The sequence below is a fragment of the Solanum verrucosum genome, unplaced genomic scaffold (genome assembly GCF_900185275.1).
Source record: "Solanum verrucosum unplaced genomic scaffold, falcon-dt-bn FXZP01000032.1, whole genome shotgun sequence".
NCBI classification, from domain to species: Eukaryota; Viridiplantae; Streptophyta; class Magnoliopsida; order Solanales; family Solanaceae; genus Solanum; species Solanum verrucosum.
In genome coordinates this window covers 3,933,947-3,950,384 of record NW_026020569.1, presented here as the reverse complement: position 1 = coordinate 3,950,384, position 16,438 = coordinate 3,933,947, and the positions used below count along the sequence as shown (strand labels likewise).

General features: G+C 35.2%; 2 protein-coding genes across 2 annotated transcripts; both read left to right on the top strand.

Annotated features, from left to right (window-relative positions):
* The first annotated feature begins 145 nt into the window (after positions 1-145).
* Positions 146-2,189, top strand: LOC125810902 (pentatricopeptide repeat-containing protein At3g26782, mitochondrial). The gene is made up of 2 exons (XM_049490399.1): positions 146-1,040; positions 1,146-2,189. The coding sequence occupies exons 1-2, from the start codon at positions 147-149 to the stop codon at positions 2,187-2,189; spliced, it is 1,938 nt and encodes a 645-aa protein (XP_049346356.1). The 5' UTR covers position 146.
* A 10,481-nt stretch (positions 2,190-12,670) lies between these two features.
* On the top strand, positions 12,671-15,678 carry LOC125810756 (mitochondrial phosphate carrier protein 3, mitochondrial). Its single transcript, XM_049490240.1, has 6 exons — positions 12,671-13,053; positions 13,473-13,834; positions 13,917-13,960; positions 14,741-14,955; positions 15,083-15,207; positions 15,327-15,678. Exons 1-6 carry the CDS (start codon positions 12,775-12,777, stop codon positions 15,385-15,387), a joined length of 1,086 nt encoding a protein of 361 aa, XP_049346197.1. The 5' UTR covers positions 12,671-12,774; the 3' UTR covers positions 15,388-15,678.
* Positions 15,679-16,438: the final 760 nt, after the last annotated feature.

The following is a 16,438-nucleotide window of genomic DNA, read 5'->3' as shown; positions in this document are numbered from 1 at the left end:
TGTTGTGGGTTTATTATTACTAGAAAAAAAAGAAAAAAAGAAGCTGACTTTGGTCGCACTTTCTTTTCCTATTTACTTACTAGTAATGGCTTTTTAAAGGTTGGGAGAGATATCACTAAAATCTGGGCCTGCCCGTGAATGAATGAATGAAGAAGACTAATTTGGGTTCACTCTCCTACTTCTCTACAAATCCCAACGTCGCCACCTTCTTCAATAGATACTTAGACAAATCTGATGTGTTCTCGTGGAACTCTATCATTGCGGACTTGGCTCGGAGCGGTGACGCCGTCGAAGCCCTTCGAGCTTTCTCTTCCATGCGAAAGCTCTCTCTCAAACCTAACCGTTCTACCTTCCCCTGCGCCGTCAAATCCTGTTCCTCCCTTTTCGATCTTACTTCCGGTAAGCAGACCCACCAACAAGCTCTCATCTTTGGTTATGACACCGACCTTTTTGTATCCTCCGCCCTCATTGATATGTACTCCAAATGTGGCCAACTTGCTGATGCAAGAAAGCTGTTTGATCAAATTCCTCAAAAGAATGTTGTTTCATGGACCTCCATGATAACTGGCTACGTCCAAAATGACCTCCCTCATGAAGCAATCTTGCTTTTCAAAGAGATATTGGCAGCTCAGGCAGGAGAAGTAATTTTTCTTGACTCAGTTGCCATGGTTTCCGTGCTCTCCGCTTGTTCTCGTCTTTCAGGGAAGACCCTTACCCAAGGGCTCCATGGCTTTGTCACCAAAAGGGGATTCAATGAAGATGTGGGAGTTGGTAATACATTCATTGATGCCTACGCTAAATGTGGTGAGGTTGATTTGTCTCGGAAGATGTTCGACATTATGCCTGACAAGGACATCATTTCATGGAATTCTATGATTGCAGTTTATGCCCAGCACGGACTTTCAGCTCAGGCAATGGAAATTTTTCGTTCCCTGGCATGGGATAGAGAGGTTGACTACAATGCTGTCACCTTGTCAGCTTTGCTGTTGGCTTGTGCTCATTCAGGAGCTCTTCAGGCTGGCAAGTGCATACATGATCAGGTACTTCAAGGACTAATCACTTTCACAAATGCTGCATTCTTTCTGACTCCCTATTTTCAACTGTATTGATGTTTCCAGTTGTATAATTGACTTTGGTCTCTTTAGGTTATAAAGATGAACCTAGAGGATAACGTATATGTGAGCACATCCATGATTGACATGTACTGCAAATGTGGGAGATTAAGGATGGCAAGGAATGCCTTCAATAGAATGAAGGAAAAGAATGTGAAATCATGGTCTGCCTTGATTGCAGGTTATGGAATGCACGGGAGAGCTAAGGAAGCCCTTCAAGTATTTTACGAGATGAACTCAGCTGGGGTAAAACCAAACTACATTACTTTTGTCTCTGTCCTAGCAGCTTGTAGCCACGCTGGGTTGCTGGATGAAGGATGGTATTGGTTTAAGGCTATGGAACCTAGATTTTGCATACAACCAGGAGTGGAGCATTATGCTTGTATGGTTGATCTTCTTGGACGTGCTGGTTTCCTTACCAAGGCATATAATTTGCTAAAAGAAATGAAGGTGACGCCTGACTTTGTCATTTGGGGTTCTCTTCTAGCTGCATGCAGGATGCACAAGAATGTCGAGCTTGGGGAGATTTCTGCTAGTAACTTGTTTGAGTTAGACCCAACAAACTCTGGGTATTATGTTTTGCTCTCAAACATATATGCCGATGCTGGAAGGTGGGAAGATGTAGAGAAGATGAGGATACTTATGAAAAATCGTGGATTAAGTAAACCTCCTGGGTTCAGCCTGCTTGAACTCAAAGGCAGGGTTCATGTATTTCTGGTTGGTGATAGAGAACACCCGCAACATGAGAAGGTTTATGCTTATTTGGAAGAGTTATCTGTAAAGCTGCAGATGGCTGGGTATGTACCCAACATGACATCTGATCTTCATGATGTTGAGGATGAAGAGAAAGGACTGACATTGCGAGTTCATAGTGAGAAGCTTGCTGTTGCTTTTGGGGTCATGAATTCTGTCCCTGGTAGTACCATTCAGGTGATTAAGAATCTAAGGATATGCGGAGACTGTCATACAACAATTAAGCTAATCTCCAAGATTGTTAATAGGGAAATTGTAGTCAGAGATGCAAAGAGATTTCACCATTTCAAGGATGGCTCATGCTCATGTGGGGACTATTGGTGATTGAGCGAAAATTGTGGTCTTCACCTACTAATCGACTTACATGAGTTGTCATATGATGAGCATGGTGGTGCATAATTTGATAGAGATTTGCATGGAATATGATTTTCTTCAATCTCAAACTAGTCTATGTTTATGCTGGTCTTATAAAGGATATTGGTACCAAACAATATTCCCCGGTTGTGTGGTATGTGTCAAGCAAGAGCAAAAGAGAGAAATCGGATCAGTAAGTAGAATTTGGAACTTTTCTTCTCTTCTGTGAATAAAAATGGCCTGCCCTTTTATCCACTGCAGTCTGCAGTGAATCTTGTTTGGTTGGTTGAGACGAGTATTGTGTCATTTGGGCATTGCAGGGTTGAATGGCAGCAATACCTGACATGAGCATCAATTTGGTGATCGTTTTGAGTATTTTAGCTCGTTGTTTACCGGTTTGTTACCTATCTATTTTGTAGTGTATTGTTAGTTTAAATATAATTTGTTTTGATTGTATCATAGGTGAAATCATGTTAGTTAAGAACAAATTGTTGATTGATTTGGTGTGATCACATTACTGCCTTATTTTCTTTTACTAGTTTTTGAGAACGTGTTGTACATTTGTCCCTCATAATTACTACAAGATTTTTATATATTTTTTAAAAATTGAACTTCATAATAGAAAATATACGTGTATTGCACGCTACTTAGTATAAACAATGTTAATGATTTAAATACATTTACAATATGTATAAATAGTCATTCATAAAATTAATTAATCAAAAGAGAAGAATGTAACACCAAATTAAATCTTAACATCAAATGGACAATCTGACAATCATATCAAAACTATTTTAAGAAATTGTAAATTTCACATGAGTTATTAGTTGTGAAGATCTCACCTAATGTTTGAAGAGAATATATAAAAACTTATCAATATCCATTACATTATTATAGCATCACAATAAATTATACAACTTCTGATGTACATTATGTTCATCCTACAAATATTCGAAAATAAGATGAAATAGAGTAGACTAAAAACAATAAAATAGCTAATGAATGGAGGAACTTCCCAATAACTAACAAAAGCATAAATAGATTTACCGCTTTTTAATTGCATATGTGATAAGCAATTACATTCATCAGCAAGCATCCATCAACAATTATACATTAGAATAACTGTATGCATTAACATAAGGTGACTGTGATGAGCAATGTAATTACATACACCAATAATCATCCATCAACAATTATACATTAGAATAACTGTATGCATTAACATAAGGTGACTGTGATGAGCAATGTAATTACATACACCAATAATCATCCATCAACAATTATACATTGGAATAACTAAGTGTATACATTAATATATAATTTTGAAAACAATGTTTTGGTATGTATAACAGTCAAGAATTATAAAAGTCATTTAAAAATTGATGATATATGTACATAACATCTATGAGAATTAGATTGGTTAAAGTTGGGATATGTAAAGTTTCTGACTAAAATCTAAATATGTGTACCATATTAAGATGTATGGTAATTCAAAGGACATTTTTGTCCTTTATTCTTAAAGAATATTTCAGTTTTTAAAGGATATAATTTACTGCCTTTTATTGTTACGAAACACTTTCATCTACCAAACTCCATTTTAGAATGAAAACAAATTAAATATTTCGTGAATTAATTCTATCTAGAAATATATTGGATTAATACCATAAAATTATTATTTAATATTTTATTAATTAGTTTTTTAATAATATTTAAATTTAGTAAAGGGGTAAAATCGTAATCGAACTTTGAAGTTAAGATCTTCCAACTTAAAATAATATAATATAATATATATGATTTTTCATTTTGTCTTGCCTATTAATTAATAATCTTACTTACCTTTTTTAAAAAAATTATTATTGTAGTTTTATCTTGTATCCTATTTTTCTTAAAGATTTATTCTTCAATTTTTTGAGATATGACTTTATATAAGGGAAAAGGGTCAAAAATACCCCTCAACTTTGTTTTATTGGTTGACAACGCCCTTACCGTTAAAGTGAAGTTAGTTTTACCCCTACCGTAACTAATTTCACCAAATATACCCCTCATTTGACGGAAAGCCCCAAATCAACTCAAATTGTTCAATTTTAATTAAAATAACCCGATTTTCTCTTTTCATCCCAACCCGACCCACTAAACCTAATGAATTAAGGAAATACCAAATTAAAACACAAACCCATCTCTCTAGTATTCATCTCCTTCATTTTCTTCATATCTAATACAAACCCTCTTCATATCTAATACAAACCCGATTTTCTCTTTTTGTTTCTTTATCTGTAAATAAATCCATGCCCCGACTTCTCTGAATACATTTAACTCATTTCTCTTACCCATTCTCAAAAGAACACTTTACACAAACTATTTCTTAGCTTCCAACCTCAATACTACTGCTTCTTCTTCTTTCAGTTCCTCTTTTTTTTCATTTTATTATTTTATTAGAATTTTTGGGATTGGTTTGATTCTTGATTTCTTCAATCAAACATCTCAGAAATCAGTAGCTCAAATCAATTTCCATGGAAGCTATGCAATTACTTTACTCGCTTGTTTTTATCTTCGCCCTATTTTATCAGTACATGAAAGATCGTCGTCAACGATTCAGGATTATCTCTGCCAATTTCAGGAGGAATTACCCTCCGCCGCTGGAAAATTGTATCAAATGATATTTCAAAATTTGAGTTTGAAAATCACGGAGGTTAAGTGACCATATTCTCGAAAGTATTGGAAAACAAAGGGAATCGGGAAAAATATGTGGGAATCCGTCTTGGTTTCACACACTGCTTCTGTCAAGTTCAAATTTCGAATTCCAAAACCCAGAAATTGTATAACAATAAGGCCATGGATGAAGAAGTGCAGCTCAATTCGATGTGCCGAAAAAGGCAATCGATGGTCCCTTAATGGCATGAATGCCCTTGTCACTGGTGGGCGGTGGCACTAGAGGCATTGGATCCGTAATGCTCCCCTTCTTTACACTTTTCCGACCGTCGGCGGTAAGTGGAACTCGACGAGCTCGCCGTTGATAATCCATGTGCCTGTGCTTGATATATGATATTAGTTAATGGATCTAGTTGTTGTATTTATGAATACTGATTCAGTGATAATGAAAATGTTTTCCTTTTTTGCATAAAAAAAAGGGGGTTTGAAATCTTGTTTTTCAAAAGAACACTAAGCCTGCAAAATCAGATTGAAACAATCTTTGATCTCGTGAATTTACTTCGTTATTTTGGGAGGGGAAATCGGGAAAGTGGTGCTAATAAGGAGGAGAAGACATGAACTAGGGATTTAATTGGTATGAGTTTCTTTAGTATAGCGGGTCAGGTTTGGGTTAAAATAGACAATTGGGTAATTTCAATTGAAATCGGGTTAATTTGAGTTGATTTGGGGCTTTCCGTCAAATGAGGGGTATATTTGGTGAAATTAGCTACGGTAGGGGTAAAACTAACTTCACTTTAACGGTAAAGGCGTAGTCAACCAATAAAACAAAGTTGAGGGGTATTTTTGACCCTTTTCCCTTTATATAATGATAAAAAATAATATAATTTATCCAAACATTATATTTATTAAAATAATAATAATAGTAATGATAATAATAACCATCCAAATAGAGAGGGTACATGTTGATTTTAAGCAAGTAACGTGAAATGCCAATCATTTTTCTCAATTTGGTACGAAATATTCTTATTGAATAGAACATTTATTATTCTAACGTATGCCTATATTCTAAAAAGAAAAAAGAAAAAAAACTTCCAAGTTGTGTGGGTAAACGTTTTCTACAAAATTGTTGGGTGAGTGTTCCAATTGCTTGAATCGATATTCGATACAACAACCCTAAAGAATATACTGATAAGGTCCTCCGTTTAAGGTCAACTTGCGTTTACTGTTATGCCCATACTTGTCTGCTTCTTTATGCTCTTCTCCTTTACCTTATTTTTATCTCAATTACTTAAATCATAGCAATATGAAATGTATGAATTATATATCGATTCATAAAAAATAAAAAACTTCTTAAATTATTCACCATATAGAGTACTAGTTTAATTGTTTTCCCTATGAAATCTGAGTCAACCCATTTACATCGAAAGACTATCTTTGGAGTATTATCTTTGTTCAAATACGACCCTATCGGATAAAGCAAGAACTTCTCATAAAATATGAAGTATTATTTTACTGTATATACAATTTATGAAAATTTAAATTTTAACACTTTTTAAAATTTGTTATAGTGGCTATATAGTTAAGTAAGTAAAGAATGATAAATCGTTTATCAATAGATTAACTAGTATTAGAGCCGTCAAAGTGGGCCTAGCCCATGGGGCCGGCCCAACCCAACTTGTTTTTGGAGTAGGGTTGAGATATGATTTTTCAAGCCCATTTAAATGTAGGGCTTATAAGCTCGGCCCATATAAGCTCTTGGCCCTTGAGGCTTGATCGGGGCTGGATCGGGGTTGGCGCATGGGCCAAAACTTTTTATTTAAGGATAACTTACAATAATCTCACTAATATGTAATCTAATTACTTAAATACACACTATGTTGTAATATTATGAATCTTACCAGATTTTGGTACGTCCAGGTACATATATCTCGAAATATATGGACTCAAAATTAGGTTAATCTATTCTAGATACATTCTATCCAAGTAGATTCACATGTATCTAAGATGCATAGACAAATCTCACACCCTCACCTCCCTCCAATCTTTGTTGTCACTCTCTTATTTCACTCATGTATGTGATATGCGAGATGCATACTAATTACAGTAGACTTTTTGCCAGTGTTATTAAAACAACACCATTATTTTGCAAATTTGATTTGAAAATCTTCTCATTTTCTTGATGTTATAGAATTATAAGTTTGATAAGAAAAAAAAAAGGCTAGTCCGCCCCAGTCCTCAGCCCTTCTAGGGTTCGGTTGGGTTGAGCATTTTCAAGCCCTTCCGAATGAAGGGTCAGCCCGCCCTAACCCTTCAAATTTCTTGGCCCGTGAGTCTTGGGCCGAGTGGGGCTGGGTCAACCCTTTTTGACAGTTCTAACTAGTATATTTAACTTCTCGCCAATACTAATTTTTCTTCCATAATTTTTTGTCCTGTGTTTATGACTATTTCACTTTTCAATTCAAGCTTAAATTTCTCCAAATTAGCTATTTCATTTATTTTGTCATATTAATTGATCCATGTGATATTTAGCCATTTAGGTAGGTTGCATATAAAAAGGAGAAACAATTATATTCACGTAAAGAGTGATGATTGGTAAAATTCTAATTACGAATTACAATTTTAGTAACACTAAATAGGTGTTTGGACATGTGATTTCATTGCGATATGAAATTATGAGATGAAGCATTTTGGACATGCAATATCACGTTGATTTCATCTCATAATTTCATTTCATGAGATGAAATTTCAATTCTCCAAAAATCATGATTTGAGAATTTCAAATCATGATTAGGATTTTTCATATACAAAAATTGATCCACAAGTTTATAATTTGTAAAAACAACCTCACATTTATATCTAATAACAACTTATTTCATTTCATATGTAAATAAAATTTATAATTCATATCATTACTTTTTAAACCATTTATATTCTCACCAACATAAAATTTATTATTACTGCAAATCAATTCCTACTTTATCATTTATATGTAACACCCCAAAAAAAATTTGAGCTAAGACTCGAACCGTTCTTCGTAGTGAGTGAGAGTTTTGCAAGGAATTTAAAATTTCTTGAGTGTTAATGTCACTAGACATAGCACCTTGAGTTCCAAAAAGAATCGAATTGGAAATAGCAAAATCTGAAATTTTGCAAGTTAAGCTAAGTATGAGTTTTGGTCTACTTCAAACGACCATAACTCCTAGATCAGGATGATTTAGGTGTGTTACCAGATACCTTAGGAAAGGTCTTCGAATTATCTTTCCAACGCCACCGAGTTTGCTCAATTCCGAGCTCTGAGTAAAAAGTTATGACGGTTTTAAAAACTAACATCGCGCAAACCAGGCAGCAGCTCCGCGACGCGGAGCCAACACGGACCTCACTGCCTAATGAAAGATCTTTCCGACTCCCAGCTCGCTTTAATTATTTCTTTAGGGGTATTTTAGTCCTAAAAACCCTTAGGAGGTCATCTAAACTGCCATAAACGTGTAGAAAATCAGTTTTCTCAAATAAAAACCCTCTCATCCACTTAAAAAATTCTACGCTCAAGGGATTCAAGAAACGCTAAGGCTAGGATTCTTTTTCAAAGGGTTTTCTTCAAGTTGCTTCAAGAAGATGGTTCTTTCAGGTATGTAAGCTTCCATAGTGTTGGGTTTGTTCACCCACACGCCAATCATGTTAATTTCAGCTTTAAATTCGTTCTAAAAATTGAAGCTTTGATGCTCTTGTTATGTATTCATGAATTTGCTTTCGTTCTTGAATTGGGCTAAGATTGAGGAGTTCTTGAGGTTAATGTGTCGATTTATAGAGGGGTTAGAGTTAGATTCTTGTGTACATGTGACGGTTACCTGAATCTAAAGAAAAGTTGAGCAAAAGAATCGAATTTAGGCAATTTGGGGTTAGAAAACGAAGAAGGAAAAAGTTGGGTAAATTTAGCACTTGGCTCCGCGTCACGGACTTGCCTCCCCGTTTCATAAAATTTTCTTTGCGTCGCGGAGAGGTCACTGACCTCTCTACCTCAAAAGTTATTTCGCGACCAATTATTTTAATTCATCTCCGCGTCGCAGACTTACTTCCAGACAGTGATTTCTTGATCGTTTTTCATGTTTAACTATCTAAAAACACTCCTAAACATCACGAGATCATTCCTAACACAAATCACAACCTTGAATTCATAAATCGCATTCAAGGTAAAGCTGAGAGTCAAGTGTTAAGAGTTCTCTCAAACATTTGTTGAGAAAATCCCTTTGAGTCCTTTGAGGAGTCTTCTACAACTTCTAATAACTTGTTTTAAGACTCGAGTAAGTAAGCATGAGAGTGAGGAGAATGTATTCAAAAGAGTCTACACTATCACCTAGATCCTTCATATCATAAACCATAACTCTTGAATTCATAATTCACATTCAAGAGAGAGTTAAGAGTAGAGTTCAAGAAAGTCTTTGAGTTCAATTGTGAATCTTTTGAGATCAACCATCGATTTGAGTTAAGTTTTAAGGGAGTAAGTCAGAGAATAAGAAGAGTTATATACATGAGTTCTATATTGTTTTGTAAGATCATCGAGTCAAGTTGTTTCATGCCCATAACTCTACATGAACGTCGTAAGTTGAGTATCCTTCAGAGAAGTGGTATCTTCAAGTTCTAAGCCTTTAAGTGTTGAGTTCTTAATCTCTTTTGAGAAGTATCTTTGAGTCCTTAAGTTGAATATTTCATGCTCATAATTCCACATGAACATTATAAGTTGAACAGTCTTGAGATGAGAAGTATCTTTGAGTCATTGAGTTGAGTAGTTCATGCTCATAATTTTGCATGAACTCTAAGTTGAGCATTCTTGAAATGAGTAGTATTAGTGAAGTTCTTGAGTTCCAAGTATTAAGATTTATTTATGGTTATTGAAAACCTTGCATCGAGTCGCTCACGTCCATAATTCGGCATGAACCATATTTTAAGAAATCTTTTACAAATGTTTTAATTTTGTTTTAAGTCTTAAGTTTTGAGTTCAGTAAAGAATAAAGTTGAAGTTCATTTCTTCGAAAGTATATGGGGACTATGTATTCCCAAAAGAGTTTAAAATGTTTTCACATTTAAATAAGAACGAAAAACTGTGATTTTCAAAAGAGCCTTTGAGCTAGTGTTTCAGTAAAGAGCCTTTGAGCTAATTTTTCAGTAAAGAGCCTTTAGGCTAGTGTTTCAGTAAAGAGCCTTTGAGCTAATTTTTCAGTAAAGAGCCTTTGGGCTAGTTTTCAATTAAAGAGTAAATGCTTTCATAATAAAGCAAAAGAGAAAACCTTAATTTCCAAGATAGCCTTTGAGCTAAGTTTTTTAGCAATTATCTCAAATCACATAAAGAGTTTTGTTTTTACAAACATATGAGCTAAGTATATTTTGGGAATAGTATTGAGCACCGATATGGGGATGCGAGTTCAGATAACACAAGTTTCTATAAATCATGTAGTTATCATGGGTAGTAAAGGATCATACTTTTTAGATGACTCCTTAAGATGTTTTTAGCATATATTAGTGGATCCACTTAGTAGTTCAGGTTCTATACCGATGGCAAGGTATATGACGGTCCTTGGCAACATAAGGTAAAACGTTGTACCATCACTTAGGCTTATAATGATGGTTGTCCGTTAGAGAAACTCTCACGAAAACTATATTACTTTATTATATAAGTAAAGTTGAGTTTGTTATTGTATTTTCTTTAACGAACTAAGTTCCATATATTGCATGTGTATTATTGTTTTATATTGAGTTGAGTATCCAGAGTTGTGTACCCAGAGTAGAATATCATATCTTTGAGTTGAGTATCTTATCCTTGAATACTTCTGAGTTGAGTAGATTGAGTAGTTTTGAGTATCTTTGAGTATCCCTTGATTTGAGTAAGTTTGAGAAGAGGTAAGTATGTTTCCTTTTTATCAAGTTTCAAGCTTATGTTTATGTTTTAGAATTCCCCTTACATGCTCGTACATTTCACGTACTGAGCCATTTGGCATGCATCTTCTCATGATGCAGACACATGTATTCAGGATCATTAACAGGAGCTTCGTTGATACATCCGAGAGTTCAAGTTAGCTATGGTGAGCCTCCTTGTTTTCGAAGGATTTCATTTACTTTTCAGTTTAGTCAGGATATCGTGGGTCTTGTCCCGACCTCCATCTTTATCAGTTAGAGGCTTCATAGATAGTCAGTATAGTTGAGAAGTCTGTATCATTCATTTATTTTATTAAATGTTTTAAAGACTTAAGTGCCTATTTTATGGCGAACTGAATATATTATTTTTATTCTAAGTTGTTCATTTGAGTTAAAGTTTTGAAAAGTTTTATTGAATTTTATTCAGTTTTAAGCTTTTGCATGCTTAAGTTAGTCTTCCGCTTGTAGTCAGCCGGGATGAGGGTTCGCTTGGGGACCAGCAATGGTTCTTAAGTGTCGGTCACGTCCAGGATGTAGACTCGGGTCGTGACATTATATTCCACCAAATTCAATTATTTTTTATAAAATTTATTTACTAACCAAATTGATCAACAAATGACTCAAAATTAACAGTGTTGGTTTGCCTTCTTAATTATATGATCGAGAAATGTATAACTGTCAATATGGACTGGCCCACCCCATTGAGGCTAACCCATACAGACTTTGTAATTTGACGGGCCAGGCCGGGCTATCCCATTTTTTATGTGGTCCAGAAAAATGGTCGGCCCAGCCCACAAGTGTGTGGGCTACGGGCTTTGCCGGGCCAACCCTCTTTTCTTAAAAGTATATTTTTTATAATTTTTTAAATTAAATTATAATTTAAAAATATTATCATAAATATCGACTAGTGTTACTACTTGTTCATCAAATAACAGATAAAATTATCTATATAATATTTATTAAGTTTGCTTCAAGTAAAAACCTAAATAGCTAAATAGAAATATTAACCTAATTGTTTTTCAATGATCATAATAAAACACAAAAATTATGATAATATTCCATAGGCTATGTAGTGATTCCCTAGAAATTTTAGGAACTTTATTTTATGTAGTACATATTTTATAAACATAATTTGTATTTAAATTGTAATATTTCAAACTTTAAACAAATTTTGAGTGTAGACTCCTATCAGTTTTAATACTCTATTTTATTTTTATTTTTTAATTAATTTTTATTTGGCCCACGGGCCGGCCCTATCCATATTTCTCAAGCCCTACAAATCGATAAGCTTATTCAGGCCGGGCTAAAAAGTTTTTTTCTTAAATGGGCTCCAAAAATCGTAGCCCAACCCTACCAAATCACGGGTTAAACCAGGCTGACCCAACAGGCCTAGCCCATATTGACGGCTCTAGAGAAATGCAAGTTCAACTGTCCATAGTATGTGAAATAATTATATTAAAGACTAGACACTACAACTTGTGTTCAATTTTATTCTTTTATTGAAGACTGCCCATAAATGTTATAATTTTTAGAGTAGCTTTGTGATAGTATAATATGTGATTTTGTAAACTTTTGTTTATTTTGTAAGGTTGTATAAAGACTTGAGACAATTTTAATAATGTTTACAACTTATAAGTTTTTTTTTTATGTTTAAGAAAACGTATGACATAAAAAATCTAAATTATATGTACAAACAAAATTTCAGCTTCATATTATATTTTTATATGACGATTAATTTCATATTGCATGCGGAACGAACCCTAACATGACGGATGGTTCATTTACTTTGATTTTAAAAAAATGGTTTTGGGTCATAAAGGTAAATTGGGATATTATTGGTCACTCCGTGATTATAACGCAAAGTGAATGGTTGACAGGGCAGTATAAAAGAGTGGAAATTGTTTTAGGTCGAAAGAGAAAAAGGAGGTATTCGGAGAGCGAGACGAGATTTTCAGGTTTCTACATTTGCCTTCTCCGATCTCGATCTCGATCTCTGTCAATGGAGAACTCCCGCCGTCAGTCCCTTCTTCCAAGCTTTCTCTATTCCCCAACGTCCTCTTTTTCTTCTTTAACTCCCAAAACCCTTGCTGTTCCAGAAACCACCAATGTTTTGCCTCCTGCCAACAACAACCTCCTTATTCCGGCACCTACCGAACCTGGTAAGATCGAGATGTACTCCCCGCAGTTCTACGCTGCCTGTACCTTCGGTGGCATCCTCAGTTGTGGTCTAACTCACATGGCTGTCACTCCACTCGATCTCGTCAAATGTAACATGCAGGTACAAATTGTGTTCATCTCATTTGCAGATCTGTCCATTTCTCACACGATCTCAACTCATTCTTCTATTTATCTCTCTATATCCGATCTGACTTGTATATTATTGCTCATCTTCTAGATCTAAATTTTTAATGTAGTGTTATGGCCATTCCTCTGTGATGGAGGAGAGGAAGACGCCTTATTGTATTTTATTTAAGATTTTAATTGGACAATTATTGTTTCAGATCTTAGTGCAACCTCTATTATCCCCTTTGCTTTTCTCGACCATGGGAGGATGGATTGTCTTTATCTCTGAAACTATACAACAACAAACCTAGTCTAATCCCACTAGTGAAACTTTATCTTCTTGTATTGTTTCTATTTCTTACGTTACATTAGTCATGAAGCATCTAAACTGACCGAAATTGTATAAATTACTAGATTGACCCTGCGAAATACAAGAGTATATCATCTGGATTTGGCATCCTTCTTAAGGAGCAAGGTCCCAGGGGATTCTTCAGGGGATGGGTTCCTACCCTGTTAGGTTACAGTGCTCAGGGTGCATGCAAGTTTGGATTCTATGAATTCTTCAAGAAGTACTACTCTGACCTTGCGGGAGCAGAAAATGCTGCAAAATACAAAACACTGATATACCTTGCTGGTTCTGCATCTGCTGAAGTGATTGCAGATATTGCTCTTTGCCCATTTGAAGCTGTAAAGGTTCGTGTTCAGACACAGCCTGGTTTCGCTAGGGGATTGTCAGATGGATTGCCGAAATTTGTTAGATCTGAAGGTCCCATGGGGTATGCTATGTATCTTTGTTTTGCACATTCCTTAATATGTACCTTATAGAACAGATTTTTATATTTTGGTACATCTGTGCAGCCTGTACAAAGGTTTGGTACCTCTTTGGGGACGTCAGATTCCATGTAAGTGGAACCATCTGTTTATTATCATTGAAGAACTTGTTTATTACTTGGGCAATTCAATTATGTGAGTAGGGGTATGATTACTCAAATGAGTGAAGTTTTTTTATGTTTGCTAGAATTCATAAAGCCTATGGTTGTTTAGTTGAACCTGTCTTAAAAAACAATTAAACCTCCAAATGCGAACCTCACCTCGCTACCCTCAGAAAGAGCTTGTGCTAGTTTATAATAGTTGTTTGAGCAAAATAGCCTCTTACTTCCTCTGTTAAATAGAACAAATAGAGATTATTTTCTCCTTGTCTGTTTTATTATATTGGGTCAGTCACCTTATTTAGAATTGTGCAATAGTTCCTATAATTGGGTTCTGGGCCCCAGAATGTTTGGGAGTGTAAAATGGCTGGATGAGGGCTTATGTTTGGACGCAGCAGTTATTAATTGTCATTGCTGATGGAAATTATTCTCTCTTTCTTGTTCTGGTAATGGCTTCCCTTTAGTTAGGTGAATGTAAGAAATCTAGCTCTGGCCTCTGTGATATAAAGTAATACAGTACATTTAAGGGGCTGGGTCCTCCATGTCATGATGTTTTTTCTGCTATTGGTTGCTAAGGCTCTAGAGGATGGATAAATTTGAGTGGTGTTGGTAATTCACCTAATGCCTATTTTATCACACCACTGTGTATTTGTTTTAGTAGTGCATATTTGGTTGTGCTGTTGTTCTTTTAATAGTGACCTTGGTTTAGTTATTATTTATTGGACATTAAGAATTAAACATCTAAAATTGCAGATACAATGATGAAGTTTGCGTCCTTTGAGACTATTGTGGAGATGATCTACAAGCATGCAGTCCCAAAGCCTAAAAATGAGTGCAGCAAATCTATGCAACTTGGTATTAGTTTTGCTGGTGGATATATAGCTGGTGTCTTCTGTGCTATTGTATCCCATCCTGCTGACAATCTTGTCTCATTCCTCAACAATGCGAAGGGTGCAACTGTTGGTGATGTAAGCATTTAGTAGTTTGTTGGACCATCTCTTTCTCTTCTCCTTCAATTTTCTTATATTTCCTCAAGTCATTAATCTGCCATGTGACACCCCCCGTTTGTTTTTAACAAAAAAACTATGTCCTCAGGCCGTAAAGAAGATAGGAGTATTGGGTCTCTTTACCCGTGGTCTACCTCTACGTATTGTCATGATTGGAACTCTTACTGGTGCTCAATGGGGAATCTATGATGCTTTCAAGGTTTTTGTTGGGCTGTAAGTGTCTTCTTCTAACTCATAACTGGACATTCTAAACCTGTCTGCTTTTCCTGTATCAGTCTACTTTAAGATAGTAATTTTTATGTTTGCTTTATTTTTTCTGACTCGATTTGTAGGCCAACAACTGGTGGTGTTGCTCCTGCTGTACCTGCTGACTCTGAGGTTGCGAAGGTGTAGGATTGAGAACAAATTAATTCTTCACCAAGTTTAAAAGCAGTAAAGAGAAGACTTCCTCCAGATTAAACAATAAACATAGATTGCAGATGTTTCTTTAGTGCTCTTTCGTAGTAAGCTGGAGAGTGTTCTTTCGCTCAACAATCTTTACAATTTTATATTTCTCTGATTTTGAGATTTTGGAGAGGGGGAGTTCCCCTAAAACTTAAGCATTGCGGATGTCTTTTTTGTTAGAATAGATACAAAATCAATTTGATGCTAAGCTTTTCCCATTCGAGATGGGAATAACAAGTATATTTGAGGCTATATGTTTGCTCTGTCCATTTTAACTGTCCAATGTACCAAAATATGTTTTTAAAAAAAAACTTTCCGGAGCCACAGCTGCAGAATGATTTTGGTTAATCCCTTTTCTAATTCCCACTGTTATATGAGTTTGTTTTGCGACTCTGGCAGGCAGGGACCCTTATACCCACCCTATCCCTGTTATCGTATTATCCTGCACCTAATCTGTAGGTTCTTATTTTCATTTCTTGTGCTATTCCCCCTCTGAATAGCGTAATCAGTTTTTGAAGCAATATTTACTTGCACCAAAAGGAAAAAAATGAGCAATTATAATCAACTTAAAGAATCTTGTTAGCTGCTAGCACATAGAACAGAAAATGAGCTGTGAGATGTAGAAAACTAGTTCGCCACAATACCTTATTGATAGAATTTTCCTACCTTGAACCAAACAAAACAAAATTATGAAAAAACTCCTCTCTAAGACAAAAAACTACAAGACATGAGTAACTTGTAAAAATAATTGGTAAACACCTCGGCCTGCATTGGAGTAAAATATTTTAATTAGACGAGACAAACATCAAACACATTTTAGTGCTAAATGAAGTATGCGCCTTTTTTTTATTTGATATTTTTCCTTTTCTAAAGTCTCCACCAGCTTATTAGTAAAGAGTTTTTGACCAAACTAACAAAAGCCAACCTAAGAAAGTAGAGAGTCAAAACAGAAACCTTAACTTACTAGTAAAGTTTCTTGTGCTAGTAGCTGGAGTATCAG